General features: G+C 45.6%; 1 protein-coding gene across 5 annotated transcripts in view; it reads left to right on the top strand.

Moving 5' to 3' along the window:
* Window positions 1-151: 151 nt before the first annotated feature.
* pip5k1ca (phosphatidylinositol-4-phosphate 5-kinase, type I, gamma a) overlaps window positions 152-19,709 on the top strand; it is a 39,126-nt gene continuing 19,568 nt past the window's right edge. For 2 of the 5 annotated variants that reach the window (XM_042708972.1, XM_042708971.1), the window contains exons 1-8: window positions 153-967; window positions 12,013-12,044; window positions 12,301-12,393; window positions 12,611-12,741; window positions 13,113-13,230; window positions 14,270-14,422; window positions 16,627-16,926; window positions 18,230-18,438. In XM_042708972.1, the coding sequence (XP_042564906.1) occupies window positions 841-967; window positions 12,013-12,044; window positions 12,301-12,393; window positions 12,611-12,741; window positions 13,113-13,230; window positions 14,270-14,422; window positions 16,627-16,926; window positions 18,230-18,438 (1,163 nt within the window). In that variant the 5' untranslated portion in view covers window positions 153-840. Of the gene's footprint in view, window positions 968-12,012; window positions 12,045-12,300; window positions 12,394-12,610; window positions 12,742-13,112; window positions 13,231-14,269; window positions 14,423-16,626; window positions 16,927-18,229; window positions 18,439-19,709 lie in introns of all 5 variants that reach the window. The other 3 variants (XM_042708974.1, XM_031574765.2, XM_042708973.1) reach the window with 2 other exon arrangements.

The following is a 19,709-nucleotide window of genomic DNA, read 5'->3' as shown; positions in this document are numbered from 1 at the left end:
CGCAGACCTCTGCCAAGGTCAAATGCCACATCTGGCAATGATTACGAAAGCACAAAATTATTCCCCATAATAATGGGTTCTTCCTTGGTCCATGCTTCACCCTTCCACCAAGTTTCATTAAAATCGGCCCGATAGTTTTGCGTGATCCTGCTGGCTGACAGACAGACACGCCCAAACCGAACTGAAAACAACCTACTTGGCGTAGGTAATGAACATGCCAGTGTCCACAGGTGCATGCTTAACTATACTCGGAGTAGCCTTCAGTCCAAATGAAAATCCAGCAATTTTGGTTCCCACTGACGATGACAAGCAACCTATAGGTCAGTTTATACAAAGGGACTATACTGATATTAAATACATTTTTGACGTGATTAAAAGGTTAATAGTAAGGGCCCATAGGATAGAATCATAGAGAGGCACAATTATATTGGTAAGCTAACATCCATAAGTGAAGAAGGACAGAATAGCCTAAAACTGAAATATGCTCAGCCTACAGTGTAGCATCCCCAATTTTCCGTGGTTGCTTCTGCCAAGGAAGCAGCACATTTTGGATGATGTGTGACGTGACACCAATAGGGAGCAGTCGCAGCTATGAATCCGTCACAACCCTGCCGTTCCAGTACAGCAGCTGATCGCAAATGCCGTGCGAGGCAGGATCTGCACAAATAGTACCTCTGGAACACCGATGAGAACACGACGACAGACGAAACACGTCTTTTTGCCGTCGTTTCATGTGTTTTCGCTCTCTTAGATTGGGAAGACGTATATTTTTGGCAAGAATAACAAGTGGTGGATTTAAATTCGGGATAGACGTCCTGTTTTTTAAACCAGGAATTCTGAATGGAAGCAGAGGGAGCGGCTAGCCTGTCTGAGGTCGGAGATGGCAGTCCGTTATCTGGGGCCGCAGCATCCGATGAGACGGACACAGTCATTGGTGTCGGCTATGGGATGGAGGCAGGCGATATCGGTAATGTTATTTTAAAAACATGGTTTAATGTTGTATGTATCTTATGCCGTCCCTCTAAAAACACTAACCTTTACGTTACCAATATTAACTGCTAACACTGGCTAGCCTGTTCAGTTACTGTCACACAAGCTAGCTAGCTATCCTTAGCTAGCCAACTTAGCTAGCTGTCAACCTTCTATAGAAGGCTAATGTGAGGCTGTCTATCAGGACAGCTCAACCTACTCTCAGCCAAAATAACAAGGGGACACATTCCCCAGAACAAGTAGCTTTGCCTTCATCTATTCCATCCGTTTCTGATCCAACTTAACCTGATAGAGTTCCAACATCATTTTGCGACACACAGTGACAATTAATCTGGAAAAGACCCACGTGAACCAGGAGGCAAGCTAACGTTAACCTGGTTAAAGCTTCCTTTGTAATCTATGATGATAGCCTCCTTCCTTGCTAGCTAGCCTAATTTACCCACTTGATCTTGCATCTTGTTAATTTATTTTGGTTCCGAATAGCGACATTTGTAATTTAATACGCTGCACATTTTTTTTTTAAATTCAGCTTGGAATCTTGTATCCATAGGACGAAGCTCACTTTTATAAGCTAACCTAGAAGATTGTTTTCCTGACCGACCAAGCTGGTTTCAGTGCCTGTACGTGAACGTTGTGCACCCATATGAATAATATGTATAATTGGCTAATGCATTTTGCATTGAACACAGCTTCGACCCACCTAGTAGATCCAACCATTATTGATCAATTCGTTTCAAATAACACGGTTACATTTGACATCACATGTACGGTAGGACTTCGAAATGTATTGTTTGTAATGAAATAGTTTAGTCCCTCTGCGCAGTTTCCAGGTTGGCTGAGCGTCAGTCCTTGATTACTAACCTTCTGTGGTTAACATGATGGGGTTTAATATAAGACAACTGAATTACGCGCCCCCTGTGTACGAGCTACAGCTAGACTGAACGGAGCCGAGAGATGATTAAGGTTTTTGTGAGTGCTAAACCAGATTTCCCTCTTTCTCAAGGTTTAGCAAATCACAAAAGTAACCCAAATGATCTTTCCTATCCTATCAAAGCTAACTGTCACCTGGATTTTAGATCTAAATATTATGTATTTAACAAAGCACGTTGCATTGTTGTGTCTAAGTCAACACACAAGCTTGGCTTAACAATTAGGTCTAATAAATACTGTGTAAAGTCCTATACTGTGAAGAGATCTATAATCAAAAGCATTTAAATTCTACTAGGCTTATTAATTTCAGATAATGGGTAGCCTAATCCTAAAAAAAATGATCTTGTCCAGACCTCATCTATATCACCGCCCCTCTTTGCCTGAATTGTTTCTTGTGAAGGTTTCGTTTTTTTTTTTTTTTCAACTTCTTTTTAGTTTTCTGGTCAGCCTTATCCAAGCCTCAGCTGAATACCCATCTTTCAGGTCAATTCACTGCAGCCGTTTCATCCTGCACACTATGCCCATGTATCACTGGCTATTTTTTACTTTTCATTTTTTTGATGTATTATATATTGTTTTTCTTATGTTCTGTAGTTCCTTATTATGTTTATTGTCTGCACCAATATGCCAAAACAAATTCCTGGTAGGCGTAAACTTACTTGGCAATAAGAACAATTCTGATTCTAAAGATGTAGGCTGATTAAATGTTAAGCACTGTACCTCTGGACTTATTTGGTTGGTTTAGAACAAACTGAAGTGGTTTCACAATTTGGTTTGAACTATTGGTCTGTTATGTTTGGATGGAATTAATGTTTTCTGTTCATGCAGGCGTTACAGAACAAGGCTAGCCTTAGATACTCATCCCCTGTTTAGAACTACTGGGCCAGGGTCTTCTCCCTTATGGCTCTGGCTGTTGAGGGTCATCACGGGTGATCACACTCTGCTCAGTTTGGCAGATTCCCATACAAAGCTTTTAGGGTGTCTGTCTCCATTCTGGTCAAAGACTTATTTGGTAGGATTACAAATCAAATTTGACCTCAGGGCCTCAGTTTTGTACACTGATATTCTGGGCTGCTCGATTATGGCGGAAATCGTGATCCCAATGATTTTGGAAACATTTTTTAAACTTTTTAATTAATTTAACTTATTGAAAGAAATATGATTTATACAACAATTCCGGTCAAACGATGTATTAATTTCTGATAGGACAAGACGCATTCCATGAGTGAGGACATCCTGGAACAAAATTACTCCAAATTAATGTACACAAATATCTTCACTGACCCAACTTGCAGGGTGACCGTAGGGTATTCGTTGCTTGGCAACGCTTGACGCTAAAAACGCAGGTTGGAGCTATTTTTTGGGCCGGAGCGTAGCCTTCAGCGTTTAGCCATTGCATTGTTGTATGGAACATATTTATATACACAGCAATGCCAGCTGTCTCAAACTAAAATAATTTGTATTTCACCTGTATGTCAGGATAAGGATAACACTTTGGATACGTTGTTCATGTAACGTTAGCATGAATTGAAAATTTTATTTCTTTGAATAAATCTGGATGTCTGTTTGCCTCAACCACAAATTCCATACATAACTCTTCCTGTTTTCCTTTTCGATTTGTAGAGGCGGAGCTGCACCATTGATCTCAAAACTGTTCTTCTGCCTCTGGCATTTAACGGCACCCTAGAACACTGATCTCAAAACTGTTCTTCTTCCTTTGGCATTTAACGGCACCCTAGAACACTGATCTCAAAACTGTTCTTCTTCCTTTGGCATTTAACGGCACCCTAGAACATGTCTGCCTTTGGCATTTAATGGCACCCTAGAACACTTCTTCCTTTGGCATTTAACGGCATGAGTACAGTCATGTTTTCAGAATTTTGACATCAACTTGGTACTGAAGTATTGGCTCTTGTGACATCCCTACCGGCTGGTGAGTTTGGGCTTTAAGAGGCGGTTAAAGCGCACCAAAAAGCTGCATTGCGAAATGGACAATATCTCGATTATGTTATTTTCATAATTGTTGGAAGCCATAATTGGAATTCAAATTAAATTAATCGCCCCAACTCTACTATCCCCATGGTATGTTTGCAATTCTGTGAAAAATTCAATGATTCAATGGTTTGCTGGAAAAGTAAAGAGACCAGGCACTTTGTTCCTGAGAGGATTGTAGGTAGACTATGGTCAGGTATGATGAGGTCTTGATGGCTTAGATGCTGCAGTCCCCCGTTTAGCCAAATTATTTTACACTTCAGTTTACTGTTTCTCGTTAAGCAAGTCCACATTTTAATTGTCTTGGCCATGTGCTGCTCTTACCACAATCTCTTCAGCCAAGATTTAATGAGGTGTTTTTTTGGAAACAACAGAATTTGGCTGCAAGCTCGTCTGATCAGGCTCCATATTAGGCCATATTTGGCCTCCATATTAGGCTTTGTATCAATTCAAATTTTGAGGAAAAAAAGTATATTTTGAATCCTTTGCACCGTGCCGACAGCTCATGCTGTTTCCCCTTCCAACTTGAGATTGGGTTTCTTAGTGAGTCAAAACAAGCCATAATTGCGTAATGGCGTCTCTAATCCCCTTCCCCCTCAGCCCAGAAGTCTGTGGCTTTTTTAGCTCCCTGCCTGTGCACTCCCAACACCTCTGCCGAGGCCGGGACACTCCTGTGGGCGAGTGCATTTAGATATGGACCATCACTCATGCTCTGGCCCTCTCCGCCTGCTCTCAGCCTCCAGCCTGGGAAGAAGTGTGCTTGGGCATCTCCTTGTCATATCATTACTCTGGGTCATTCAGTCTACTGATTCATCATGGAGATGGGCGCAGCCACCTTGGCTCATCCTCGCTGGAAGTGTGCCTTGATTAGAGGCCCTTCTAAGTCATGGAGCAGTTCTAGTTCTGCTCTTGTGAATCCTGGTTATCAGCTGAGGGCTTGAAGGAGGACGAGTGGAATTTGTTTCGGTCGGTGAGTCCGCTGCGTTCCTCAAACCCATGTTTTTAACTTTTGCCCTCCCATCAATTGAGGGAGGGCAAAAAAAACAGAGGAAGTCTTTGTCGCAGAATTTCACTTAATGAATACACATGCAACAACCTCTGCCCTGGCAGAACAGAGAGGAGAGGGGAGGGGAGGGAAGGGGGGGCAGGGCAATTAAACAGCAGTGGGAATTTCACATGAAGGGAGGAGAGGTGGTGCAGTGAAGCGAGCCCGGTGCTCCTCTGCGCTCCTCTGTGCTCCTCTGTGCTCCTCTGCGCTCCTCTGTGCTCCTCTGTGCTCCTCTGCGCTCCTCTGTGCATGCATTACAGCCCACACCACTTTGTTCTTCTGTGGTTCCGGTCAGGAGCCCCGCTGCCTTGCCCTGACTCAGTGGTCTGGGGGGGGGGAGTAGAAGGGTGAGTTGGTCCAGCAACTTCCATAGTCTGAGAGAATGGCCTACCATGACAAGGCGCTCACACAAACCTTTTAACACCTTTTTAAAACCTTTTAATCAGATTCTTTTCGATAGGACAAACACAACTACACAGCGCTGCTTTCAGTGGTTGCCCCAGCCAGGCAGAGTTCTCGGTGTGTCATGTTTGGGTTTTGTTTAACCAGATTACAGGCACCTGCCTTGGTAGGGTGGCAGCATGTTCTGCCCTTAATCCCCGTATAGGGGAAGGATTAATCATTAGAAGTGGTTGGGTTGGGTGGGCACAAGATGTGCCCTGCCAATTCTGTCAGTTGCTTGGAAGCTAGCAACAGGCCGACAGCTTTCTGCCAAAGGGTATGGTAATTACTTAGACAGTGCAAAGCCTCTCACCTTCCAGCTGTCAAATATAACAAGCTTATGTGTGATGTTCCTTGGTTTAGAACTCCCTAAACTCTGAGGTGTTTGGACCTCTTTGCCCTCCCTCCCATATCTAGATCAGAGTCCAGGTTACATTGAATCAGGAAGGCAGGGTGTTTCAGTCGTTAAACTGCCACTTGGTGATATATTGGTATTGTCAGAGCATGTATATATCGGTATTGTCAGAGCGTGTATATATTGGTTTTGTCAGAGCGTGTATATATTGGTATTGTCAGAGCGTGTATATATCGGTATTGTCAGAGCGTGTATATATCGGTATTGTCAGAGCGTGTATATATCGGTATTGTCAGAGCGTGTATTGGTATTGTCCCACATTTGTGGAATGTACCCTGCATCCATTAAGATGTATTTTAAAGATGCATTTTAGCAACATATCATCCTTATTCACATGCACAGCATGAAGACGATGCAATATTCTTGTTCCTTGTTCCTTCCATTTTGTTATGGATTCACTACATCTCTGCGAGATTTTTGTGGTAGTCTTAAACACAAAGGGCTGGTATTCCAGACAGTAATTATTGGTCTTAACCAAAAAATGAGGCTACTAAACTGCCGTTTGAATTAAGACTCCCATCTTGAAATTTAACAGACGGTGAGGCTAGATATATCTTAAATTTGGTCTTAGAAATCACCACTTAGCCTAAAGCTCTCTAATTTGATGTGAATTCAAGATCCCCAAGATATCAATCCCTTCTCGGGGGAGACTTGGTTAAGTGTTGTTTATCTTCAGAGGTTTTGAAGTCTTGTTTGCTACTTTTAACAGCCAATTGCTTACATAAAATATCAGGGCCTAGTTACAAGATCTGACTACAAAAGGTTTCACGCATTTCCCAAGACTTTCTGTCTGCCTTGTTTGTGTGTGTAATTGGCAGGAATGTGTAAACCTCTTAAACAGCTTCTCTATAGCGAGTCCACAGGACCTTAATTATATGTGCGGGCAGACTCTGGTGGAGGAGGAATGGAGACGATATGTAAAAGGCCAGGCCGCAGCGTCGGACCTGACGGGAATCGGTTACCAGAGCACTCTTTCCACCCTGGGCCTGGGAGGAGGCCAAATGTGCGGAGTCAACGAACGTGTCTGAGCCCGGCGGCCTGTGGAAAAACACTCGCAAGGAGAAAGAAGAGAAAGGAAACCGCTGTCCTCCGTTCCTGTGGTCGGTGCACAGCTCACCCAAGCCTGAAGTAGTGCTCAAAGCCCTCCCTCTGTCTGGTCACCCAGTACCTGATGTAGTGCTCAAAGCCCTCCCTCTGTCTGGTCACCCAGTACCTGATGTAGTGCTCAAAGCCCTCCCTCTGTCTGGTCACCCAGTACCTGATGTAGTGCTCAAAGCCCTACCTCTGTCTGGTTTACAGTACTCGCCCAGTTACTGTACCGTTTACTTATCAGCTGATCTACAGGACTGGCTCATTACCTAATCAGCACTCATATTCCCAAAGGACCTCATCCAGTGCAGGCAGTACCTAATCTGCCATGGTCACTCCCTGCCTGCACAGTGTGCAGTTCTCACTCAGTAGTCCATGTACAGTACTCACTCACTACCTGATGTGCAAACACATCATGCTCACACACACCTCCATAATCTATTGACAATGCTTGCAAACAACCTGATTTACCCAGTATTGGATCTACAGTATTAAACATATGGAAATAATTCTCACTTGCCAAGAACTCATCTTGCTGAGAAAACCAACAGCAATGTGTGGATATTGAGGGGTACATATGGCCTTTTTTTCTGTCTCAGGCATTACAAATGCTAAGCACGAACAACGGCTCTGCACCCTCTGTTTTGATGTATAACACAATGGCATTGTTTTGGCTAGGTAGATCTGTAACCAGTGTGACCAGAGAAACAGGCAGCATGTGTTACTAACCAGTGTAACTATAGAAACAGACAGCATGTGTTACTAACCAGTGTAACTATAGAAACAGACTGCATGTGTTACTAACCAGTGTAACTATAGAAACAGACTGCATGTGTTACTAACCAGTGTAACTATAGAAACAGACTGCATGTGTTACTAACCAGTGTGACCAGAGAAACAGGCAGCATGTGTTACTAACCAGTGTAACTATAGAAACAGACTGCATGTGTTACTAACCAGTGTAACTATAGAAACAGGCAGCATGTGTTACTAACCAGTGTGACCAGAGAAACAGGCAGCATGTGTTACTAACCAGTGTAACTATAGAAACAGGCAGCATGTGTTACTAACCAGTGTAACTATAGAAACAGACTGCATGTGTTACTAACCAGTGTAACTATAGAAACAGACTGCATGTGTTACTAACCAGTGTGACCAGAGAAACAGGCAGCATGTGTTACTAACCAGTGTAACTATAGAAACAGACTGCATGTGTTACTAACCAGTGTAACTATAGAAACAGACTGCATGTGTTACTAACCAGTGTGACCAGAGAAACAGGCAGCATGTGTTACTAACCAGTGTAACTATAGAAACAGGCAGCATGTGTTACTAACCAGTGTAACTATAGAAACAGGCAGCATGTGTTACTAACCAGTGTGACCAGAGAAATTAGGCAGCATGTGTTACTAACCAGTGTGCAAAGCATTGTTGTGCTCCTGTTGCTATGGAGCTGAAGACTGGTAGTGATTTAGTGCTAATGGTTTTCACACTAATTTTTTGTAATATTTTAGTTAATTCTTCATTAGTTAATGGCTACCACCATTCAAGTTGTCAATCTTCCATCGTTAATTATGAGTCTGCACCACTATCCAAGATGGAGTCGTGATCTTATCTGACCCCGTTGCAGTTGTTGTTTATGTTATCCTTTTGTTTTGTTTAGAGCGCAGCTATTATCTCTGTTCGCACGCAGCAAATGTCCTGTGGAACGCTAGGCAAGCCAGGCAGGCAGGCGAACGGGCGGGCGTGCGGCATGTGTCTGTTGATTCCACTCGCACGTGCACACTCATAAAGCGCCGGTTGACCTCGATGAGGGTGCCATGGCAACCAGCGAGTGGAGGAGTGGGAGAGTGAATGGAAGCGCGTGCAGCCGTCACATCTGGGGCGATCGCGGTTAGTTAGCGGAGGATAAGGGGCCGGTCAGACGGTGCCTCTCATAGCAGAACGAGCCTCTGAGGAAATGAATTTTGATCACGGATGGATCTGACTTGTGCTTATTCTTCAGCCAATATGTCCCCTTTATCCCTCACAGGATCAAATACATCAGAGATATTTTTCCCTCATTTGGTCTGTTTTCCATAGCTTTTTTACAAAGCTGCCCTCCGGTACGTGAAACCGCTTCTTTCATTATGAGGGACATGAATCTGTCACTGGAGTTTGGCCAGGCTGAAATAGCAGTTGGCTTTATTGGGTGGATATTCAGACAGCCTTTTCTTTCACAAGGAAAAAGCTGTGGTGCCTGCTTAGCCAGTAGTCTGTTAGAAGCTCTTGCTGTCTGTGAAGGAAGTTTAAGGAGAAGGACACCCTTCTATACATCTCTGTCCTTGACTGCGAACTCACTCCTTTAGTTCCTTAATTCATGCTCTCCATGAATCGTGAGGAGTGCTCGTGCTGGCCTTCACTGATGAAGCAGACAAACACACACACACACACACACACACACACACACAAAACAGTCATTGAGCAGTGCAGTGAACTCACGGCCAGCACAGTGGACGACCTCCCTCCCAGTGGAAGGGGGCTCTGAATGGAGCCCCTTGAGTGTTGAGCTGGTAGAGCGACGGGCTGGGTCGACATCCACTCCGGTCGGAGTTTGGACCTGCACAACAAGGAGGGAAAAGGCGGAGCAGCAAAAATAACATGGCGTGACTGCCTCGCCCCTCCATGCAGAGAATAACGGTCTGCCTGAATTAACATCATGCGTGCAGTGCAGGGAAGGGTTCTTGTACTTTTTTATGTTTGGTGTTACTTGTGGTACTATGGCCTCAAAGGGGTTTGATTCCTTTCTAATGATGCAACACCTTCACATGTCCGTGACCGAGATAAAGGGGTGCCGTGACGGAGAGAGAGGAGTAGTGACAGTGAGTGAGATTGAGGGGAGGAGAGGAAGAAAGCGACAGGAGAGAGGGCCAGGTGCATTAGTGCACCTTAGTCACATGGACCTCCACATAAGGCCACCTCCCCTCCTAGAGCTCTCCGCCTCAGCTGAGGAGCCATTTCCCCTTGGCACCCCTATCAGACCTGCTACTCGTGTTCCTTCACAGCTAGGGCTGAACGATTTGGGAAAATAATCTAATTGCGATTTTTTACCAAAATATTGCGATTGCAATTTAATATGCGATTTTTTTTATCCTCTTTTTTTCCCAACAAAACGTAATGAATGATTTAAATATGACCAACACAATATTAGATACATTTAGTGTAAAATATTCTTTCCCACATTTTACATTTTTATTTAACTGCTCATTACAGAACAAGAACAACAAATCGGTGGCTTTGCCACTGTGCATTTAAGTAATTTAAAAAAGTCATTTTAAGTATAAACACTAGGCATGCACTTTTTAAACACTGTGTGCAAAATGTACCATCTTTAAAAAAAAAAAAACGTTCGCGACGTCCGCAACGTTCACGTTTTTTAATCGCGAACGTTGCGGTTAGAAAATCGCGTTCTATCATATCGCGATTAAATCGCAAATGCAATTAATCGTTCAGCCCTATTCAAAGCTTACTGCCCTTCCAGTCCCTCTCTGTTTACCCTGCGCTGTTATAAGCCCACTGTATACGTTCACCCTGCACTGTTATAAGCCCACTGTATAAGTTCACCCTGCACTGTTATAAGCCCACTGTATAAGTTCACCCTGCACTGTTATAAGCCCACTGTATAAGTTCACCCTGCGCTGTTATAAGCCCACTGTATAAGTTCACCCTGCACTGTTATAAGCCCACTGTATACATTCACCCTGCGCTGTTATAAGCCCACTGTATACGTTCACCCTGCACTGTTATAAGCCCACTGTATAAGTTCACCCTGCGCTGTTATAAGCCCACTGTATACGTTCACCCTGCGCTGTTATAAGCCCACTGTATACGTTCACCCTGCGCTGTTATAAGCCCACTGTATACGTTCACCCTGCACTGTTATAAGCCCACTGTATAAGTTCACCCTGCGCTGTTATAAGCCCACTGTATACGTTCACCCTGCGCTGTTATAAGCCCACTGTATACGTTCACCCTGCGCTGTTATAAGCCCACTGTATACGTTCACCCTGCACTGTTATAAGCCCACTGTATACGTTCACCCTGCGCTGGTGGGACTGAAACCCAGTTGTAAAGGATGGGTAAATGGAGCACGGGGAGACTGAAAGATTATCATCGTCCATGCCCTCAGCTTCAGCTGCCTGTGTGTGTGTGTGTGTGTGTGTGTGTGTGTGTGTGTGTGTGTGTGTGTGTGTGTGTGTGTGTGTTGCATTGGCTTTTCAGACCAAGTGGTAATTGAAAAGGTATAATTGGCCAGGCAGTTGTGTGGAGCTGGTGGTTTGCAACCAAACCAATATGCTGCTCTCTCACAGCCATCAGCTGGCTGTTAGTACTTTCAGTGCTAGGGATCGTCATTCTAAAGCGATGGCGTTCCCTGATGTGTTCAAAACCTTCAGCTCTCTCTTCGGCCAGTGTCACCATTTACGCTCCCCGAACCTTCAGCTCTCTCTTCGCCCAGTGTCACCATTTACGCTCCCCGAACCTTCTGTTAACCGGTGGCTAGAGGAAGTGCGTGTCCACAGGAGGAGCATTACTGGGAGGAAGTTGCCTATAGCCGGCCGCACACTTCTGTCTCATATTGAGATGATGCTTCTGCCGTTTCTCCCACTGCTAATAATGATCACTGTTGATGTGGCTCCAAGCTTACGAAAAACCTTATCGACTCATACCATCCCACCACCACTATTCAGCCCCCTCAACCAAATACCCTGGGTAGGGTATGTGTGTGTCATCTGTTTCTAGGGCTCCCCACCCTCGCGCACACACAAACACACACACATGGCTGTCCACGGAAGGAGCTGGTAATTACGTGTCTGTTTTTAGCAGCTGTGTGAGGGCTATTTGTTTGATCACTTCCTCTCTGTACATCTGCGGAAGGCAGGGTCTATTGAAGAAAGCGTAGACGCAGATATGAGCGATTGTGCCAATGAGCGCCGGCCTTTTAGTTCTGAACCAGTGCGTCATTTGGCGTCATTCTGAGCAAGTGCGTCATTTGTTGTTTTTGGATGGTGAGAATTTGCCTTTGCCAGGCTGCCACACAATAACCAAGTTTTCACTCTTCTCTTCTCAGATGCTGCTGCCAGGAAGGCCTTCATCACAGAGGTATGGTGACTCATGCTGATGATGAAGCTAGCTACAAGTCTTGCACCCGACAAATTGTGTCATTGAGATCTAAAGCATTACCACCTGTTGCCTCAGATGTTGGAGTGCGCACAAGTGCTATCCTTTGTGTTCAAACCTTAGCAATACATGAAACGGAGCAGACTAGACCGTTACAGTTGGCCCAGATCCTCTGATATCTGGTGTGTGTGTGTGTGTTTGGGTGGTGTGTTCATGCTGCGCTGTTCTCTCCCACCAGATGCCGTCGTCGTCAGGTCTGCCAGGCTACGGCAAGGGGAATAAGATTGGCCACAGGGGTGTGGACGCCTCCGGCGAGACCACATACAAGAAGGTGTCCCATCAACTCCTACATATCATGACAAGACAGCAGACTTTTAACCTTAGTTCTTCATGTTCATTCCTTCATCAATATGGTCACAATGTTCACGATAATGAGAGTGGTGTTCACCACCACCTCAAGTTGTCACCAAGGTTACGGTGAGGTGGTGACAGGGGGTGTATAGTTTGTTAAGTTCTTGTGTGTGTCTCTCTCTGGCGATCTCCTTCAGACCACGTCGTCAGCGCTGAAGGGGGCCATCCAGCTGGGCATCGGCTACACGGTGGGCAACCTGAGCTCCAAGCCCGAGCGAGACGTGCTCATGCAGGACTTCTACGTGGTGGAGAGCATCTTCTTCCCCAGGTAGCCAATGGCACACAGCTCAGTCATACGCCTCTGTGCTTGTGTCTTCTCCTGCTAATGACCACTAGTACACAACTCCAAATGGAGACTAATGTGGAATCAGCTGACTCCAGGCAGAGTGGATGGTGGGAAAACATGTTGTGTTTTCTGTCTCCGAACTGGAACGTTTCTAGTGTTTGTGAATATTTGAATTTGTAATGGTTGAATGTTGAATCGGTACTTATTTCTCTCTCTCTCTCCTTCTCTATCTCTCTCCTTCTCTATCTCTCGTTATATCTCTCTGTCTCTCTCTCTCTCTCGTTATCTCTCTCTCTCTCTCTCTCGTTATCTCTTTCTCTCTCTCGTTATCTCTCTCTGTCTCTCTACCCCAGTGAAGGCAGCAATCTGACTCCAGCCCACCACTACCCAGACTTCCGCTTCAAGACGTACGCCCCAGTGGCATTCCGCTACTTCAGAGAGCTCTTCGGAATCAGACCAGATGACTACTTGGTAAGAGTCCAGCTCACACACTCGGTAGCCCACGTCCCAAGGCAGATCCCTGCTTGTCAGTATTCCACCAAACCCCCTCCGCCCCAGCCACCGGAAATAAACGACGCCAAGCATGAGACACACACCACACACACACACACTCAGACACACAGTAGTCACATGTTATCTGGTGTCCCTGGAGGCTTCCTCAGCACCTGCTCCCTCTCAGCTGAAAGCCCCCCCCCCCCCCAGTGCTGCCCGCATCCCGCCTGCACTGTGAAAAGACTGGCAGTGAGATCTCTCTTAGGCAGACTCTCCAAGCCAAGTTGGGGAGGCTGAGAGGTGGTGGGGGGTGGGGGGGGATGAGGAGTCAGGAGTCAGGGTGCTCTCAGCATCTCTCAGCGTGGTAAAGGAAGGGGGGTTGGGGTGCTATCAGCATCTGTTAGCATGTTGGAGGAGGAGGAGGAGGAGGAAGGGGGGGGGGGTGAGGAGACAGGGTGCTATCAGCATCTCTTAGCATGGTGGAGGAGGAAGAGGCTGACTGAGTCACTCCGTGTTGGAGGGGGTCAGCTGTCTCAGAGAGCAACAGAAGGGCGGGCTGATTAGTCTCTGTCTGTTTCTGTGTGGGCTTGTTGCTGTGACATAACATTGCAGTTAGTTTGTTAGTGTGTGTGTGTTCAACATCAACCCTCGTGGCCGTTGTCACATTGCATTTCGTCATAGTCCTAGTGTCCCTATTAGTTGATTATGTCCCCGCCCCACATTCTTTCTCCTTCCCACTCCCCTCTTCAGTGTACATGCTAACATGTTACATGCTAACGCTGGACAGCTCTTTCCCTGTCTGTTGTATTGTGGCTGCTGCTGCTATAATGAGTTCTGTTTGCAGAAACATCCCAATAAATAGTCTTTGTGTGTTGTTCTCTTTGCCTCATAGTCTCTCATGAAGAGGTAAAGGTGGCTGAGGTTGTGTGTTTGAGTGGGTGTGAGCGCTACATAGTATATGGTGTGAGATGGTGCCTCCTGACTGTACTCTGTCCCTCTGCTGTGTTTATGTTGGCAGTACTCCCTGTGCAACGACGACCTGATCGAGCTTTCCAATCCCGGGGCCAGCGGCTCCGTCTTCTACGTCACCAAGGACGACGAGTTCATCGTCAAGACAGTCATGCACAAGGAGGCGGAGTTCCTGCAGAAGTTGCTCCCTGGCTACTACATGGTGAGTGATGATGTCATAGGTGTCCCAAGATGAACTGCCCCCAGCTGGGCATTAACTACACTGGTTATGGATTGACAGTAATCCATGGAGAACATAGAACTGTGGACATTGACTCCAATACTAAGGTTTTTGGGCATGAATGCAGGTATTATCATCATCATCATTGTTTATTCAGGGAGAATTGACTGAGCACAGGGCTCTTTTGCAGCAATGCCCTGATTGAGGCCACATAATACAGAAGAACAATAAATAAACAAACCATAACAAAACAAAACAGACAAAATAAATAAACAAAACACATTAAACAACTCAGAAATGAAGTATAAAAAAAATAACAAAGTAAAAAGAAAATCATATATTTTTTGTATGCAGTTGTAGATTAAAGGTAACTTTAAAGAAAGATAGTGATTAGGTGTGTGGGTGTGTGTTTGTACTGGATGTGTCTACATCGGCGTCTTGTTCGGAATGATGGGGTTATGAAGGTGGAAGGGAAAAGGAGGAAGTGAAGGTGTTGCTTCCCTCTTGTCACATGAGATCTTGATAACAGAAGTACAGAGGCTAAATAAACTGCTCCGAAATAAGGAACCCAGGAGTGCCACAGTGTCCATAACATCCCTCTTTCATTCAAATGTAGCCATGGGTTATGGTGGGAGTTTATCAGTTGGACTGGAAATGGATACGTTCACTGATTTTAGCTTTCAGGTGCTGTAGGTTTGCTTTGGCAATATAAGGTGGGTTTTGAAAGTATTGACTTCACAGACTACTGTAAATCAGCCCTTCACAGACGACTGTAAATCAGCCCTTCACAGACGACTGTAAATCAGCCCTTCACAGACGACTGTAAATCAGCCCTTCACAGACGACTCTAAATCAGCCCTTCACAGACGACTCTAAATCAGCACTGTGCTCTGGAAGGCAGCAGACTGACCAGACAGCAGCGGCAGCGAGACTAATTCTGGCCGTCACACTTCAAACTGCTGCTTCAAAGCGCACACGGCCATATATGTCCACTTTTCTATTCTTGTCCCAGCACACCTCCTGAGTCTAATGTCCAGCCAAGCAAGTAGTCCAGGCCTTTACAGACACAGCCTTGGTAGAGAGTACGAGAACAGTGTGGCCTAGAATATTCCTGGTGTTCCTGGTCCTCCTAGGTCTTTAAGTAGGGAATATTCCTGGTGTTCCTGGTCCTCCTAGGTCTTTAAGTAGTGAATATTCCTGGTGTTCCTGGTCCTCCTAGGTCTTTAAGTAGTGATGTGTGCCCATAAACAGCGCTTGGGAAACTTGGCCCCCTCCCATCCTGTCCACTGTCTTCTATTCCCACTGGTCTGATCTCTGTCCCCAGACTCCAGCTCCTACATGCCCCCCTCCACTCCTCCACTCCTCTTCTCCTCTCCTCCTCTTCCCCTCTGTCCTCTGTCCTTCTCTCCCCAGTGAGCAGAGGCAGCGCTGCCACTTCCTCCCCCTGCACAGACACTGGGCTCACCTGTTGGCAAGAGCAGCCGCTTCCCTGCGCAACACTCTGTGTCTGAAGTGAGGGTCCTCCTCGCATGTGACCATCAGTTTGCAGCCCGGTCATAGCTGGGGCAGGAGTGTGTGTGTGTGTGTGCCCGCGCTTGTGTGTGTGTCTGTGTGTGTCTGTGTGTGTGTGTGTGTGTGTGTGTGTGTGTGTGTGTGTGTGTGTGTGTGTGTCTGTGTCTGTGTGTGTGTGTGTGTGTGTGTGTGTGTGTTGGCTCCGTCAAGCAGCTCGCCTTAAGTGGATAAAGACTTGACTGCTCTGTAATTATACTAATTGGATTCAGGTTGCAAAGGTCAATAACTTTGTAACATGAAGTCGTTTGCTGGCTAACTGGATTTGTGCTAATTTGCTCCACTAATAAGGAAAAGATATTTTATGAAAGCATGAATTAATTGCCAGGAGAAGTGCTGTGGTTATTTGCTGTTTTGCATCTTGGGCGCTAGGGGTAGGCTGATGTTTCACACTGTTCATTCAAGTTTGGACTGTTTGTTTCTAGAAACTATAATTGACTTAATTAAATAGCTATAGTCATTTTTATTGGTGTACAGGTGACAAGATGAGTGCATCATTTTGCATGAGGTTACTGGTTTGTGTTATTCGTGGTTGGTGTTTTCCCCTGTTAACTGGTTTGAAGAACAGCAGGCTTTAGAAAACCATGCTCATGTTCCGTTCATCTCCACCTGTACAGAACCTAAACCAGAACCCACGCACGCTGCTTCCCAAGTTCTACGGCCTTTACTGCGTGCAGTCGGGTGGCAAGAACATCCGTGTGTGCGTGATGAACAACATCCTGCCCCGCGTGGTCTCCATGCACCTCAAGTACGACCTGAAGGGCTCCACGTACAAGCGGCGAGCCTCTAAAAAAGAGCGGGAGAAGTCAAAGCCCACCTATAAGGACCTGGACTTCATGCAGGACAGCCAGGATGGCCTGATGCTGGACACGGACACCTACAGCGCCCTGGTGAAGACCCTCCAGAGGGACTGTTTGGTGAGCTACAGCCTCTGCCTCCACTTCCCACACACATCCCACCAGTCTCATTCATTCACTTTCCCACACACATCCCACCAGTCTCATTCATTCACTTTCCCACACACATCCCCCCAGTCTCATTCATTCACTTTCCCACACAAATCCCACCAGTCTCATTCATTCACTTTCCCACACACATCCCACCAGTCTCATTCATTCACTTTCCCACACAAATCCCACCAGTCTCATTCATTCACTTATTTGCCTCACATTTGAATGTGTTTTTTTGTTCAATAAAAAGTGAAAGGCTGTATTTCAACTATAATTGTCCTCGGTAAGAATATAACCCCTCCCAACTTCTAGCATTTTGGTTCCAGACCACAAACCTTTTCTGTGCTATTTTGCTCTGGACACAGTATTGGACACAGTATTGGACAGTATTGGACACAGTATTGACTAGTTTGTGTTGGAGCATTTGTGGTGAGATTTTGAGAGTGCACTGAACTTTATTGGACCAACTTATATTTATGACTTATTTTTCTCGTGACACAAACTGTGTTCATGAGACTTAAACTGGCTAAGCAAAGCTGTTACCTCATGAAACTCCCTAAACCTAGTAGTGACAGGGGGGGAAAAGCCACAGAATGTCTCCCTTGTCAAACTGTTATGTGACCTTCTGGTCAGATCTGGCACCACTGTACTACATGACTTCTGAAAGGAGGCCCAACTGCCCAATCCCCTCGTCTACAGCTGGATTTTGTATTATGTTCCCTCTGTCAAGTAAAGCATTCCTCGTGGCTCCCTCATATGTCCAGTAGAAAATCCCGCAAAGCTAAATTCTTGAGCGCAGAGTGTTTTCAGACTATAATCCCAGCAAACACACTGAGCCAGGGAGACGTAATCCATCAGGCCGTCATGTCACGTCATGTCACTGAGAAATCTTCCCATGTCACAAACCTTCACAAATCACAGTAACAAGTTCATGAGTTGGCGTTGCATTTACATTAAGTCATTTATCATAATCATTTAATGTGGCTACAATGTAGGGAAGTATAATCTATTTAATTTAGTCCATGAAGTTGCTAAATTCTTCATGTGTTGCTAATTCTTCATGGTCCTTCACAACTGAAATTATCCTAAAACCAATAGCCAGAAAACCCTAAAAAGTGTTTCAAAGAACTGTTTTGTGAGAAAACCCTAAAAAGTGCTTCAAAGAACTGTTTTATGAGAGAATAGGACGAGACTTTTAGAGCTGAACAGCGCCCCCTGAGGTTGTAGATTGCGCCCGCTCTTCTGATGGTGTGCGTGTGTTGTCTGTCAGGTCCTGGAGAGCTTTAAGATCATGGACTACAGCCTGCTGCTGGGCGTGCACAACCTGGACCAGGCCAAGCGGGAGCAGCAGGTGGAGGGCACGCAGGCGGGCAGCGGGGACGAGAAGAGGCCCCTGCCCCAGAAGGCCCTCTACTCCACCGCCATGGAGTCCATCCAGGGTGCGGCCGCCTGCGGAGAGGCCATCGACACAGAGGACACGTGTGTACCACTCACACCCGCACACACACACACTCACACACTCACACTTACAGACACCAACACATTCTTACTTGCTTTCACACTAGGGCTTTCACTTTTGCTTTTACACACACCCTCAAAGGCAAGGGCTGTCACACACACAGTCTGGTGGCCTGTCATATGCTGCCTGAAACATACTTTAACACTTTCACTCGGTCCTCCACCCACACCTAGTCTTACAGATGTACAAATATAACGCATTCACACACACACACACACACACACACACACACACACACCACACACCACATACCACACACCACACACCACACACCACATACCACATACCACATACCACATACCACAGACCACAGACTCACACACCACACAGTTTTGGCAGATTTCTTTGCAACCATCTAGAACATAATTGATTGTTTTCATTTTAGCTTAGACTGGTGTCTCCTTGTTGTCGAAATCTGTCTAAAACCCACTACTAGAAGTGATGGGTTTGTCCACTTCTAGATCTGTTTGTCCACTACTAGAAGTGATGGGTTTGTCCACTACTAGAAGGGATGGCTTTCCTGGTGTCCTAGTTCACCTAACCCAGATAGTGAATGTCCTGTTGGAAATGTCACCAGCGTTCCAGTACGCATATGTCCCACTTTTTCGGAAACATGCTGTCATGTCCAGTTTGACCAAAACAAAGGGTCTAAGGGAAAGGTGTTAATAGCATACAACATAAATGATACTGTGCACTAGGGGTGTAAATCTCTCATGACAAAGACGATCCGATTCGTATCTCGATACATGGGCACGATACGATACAAGAAAAGATGCATGTTGATAAAAAACGATTCAGTACGATTCGATGCGATGCGATTCGATGCGATCCGATGTAGTTCAATAATTGAAAACACTGAGTTGTGAGGAAACAATGGACCTCATTCTCGAAACATTTTCTAGTCTTATTAAATATCTTCTTACCAACCTCAAAAGACCAACCTCAGAAAAGATCTCTGCTGGATTCATGAACACCTGGAAATGTGTTCTTAATTGAACCTGCTTTCTCATGCACCTGAACTTGCATACAGAAACGCCCCGCCAGCTCCTTATAAGGGCATGCTATTATGCGCACACTCCACAGGCAACGCGAAAGCAACTTCAGAGACTGATCATTTCAAAGCAAGCACCGTAAACCCAGACCTAATTTCACCAGGGCAGAGGTGGAGGTACTGTTACAGAATGTAGATATGTCAATTCTATTCCACAGTGGCTATATCCACGCGATTGAG

Source organism: Clupea harengus, chromosome 10 (assembly GCF_900700415.2).
Source record: "Clupea harengus chromosome 10, Ch_v2.0.2, whole genome shotgun sequence".
Classification (NCBI taxonomy): Eukaryota; Metazoa; Chordata; class Actinopteri; order Clupeiformes; family Clupeidae; genus Clupea; species Clupea harengus.
Note: the sequence above shows the minus strand (reverse complement) of the source record. Positions and strands in the feature narration are given on the sequence as shown.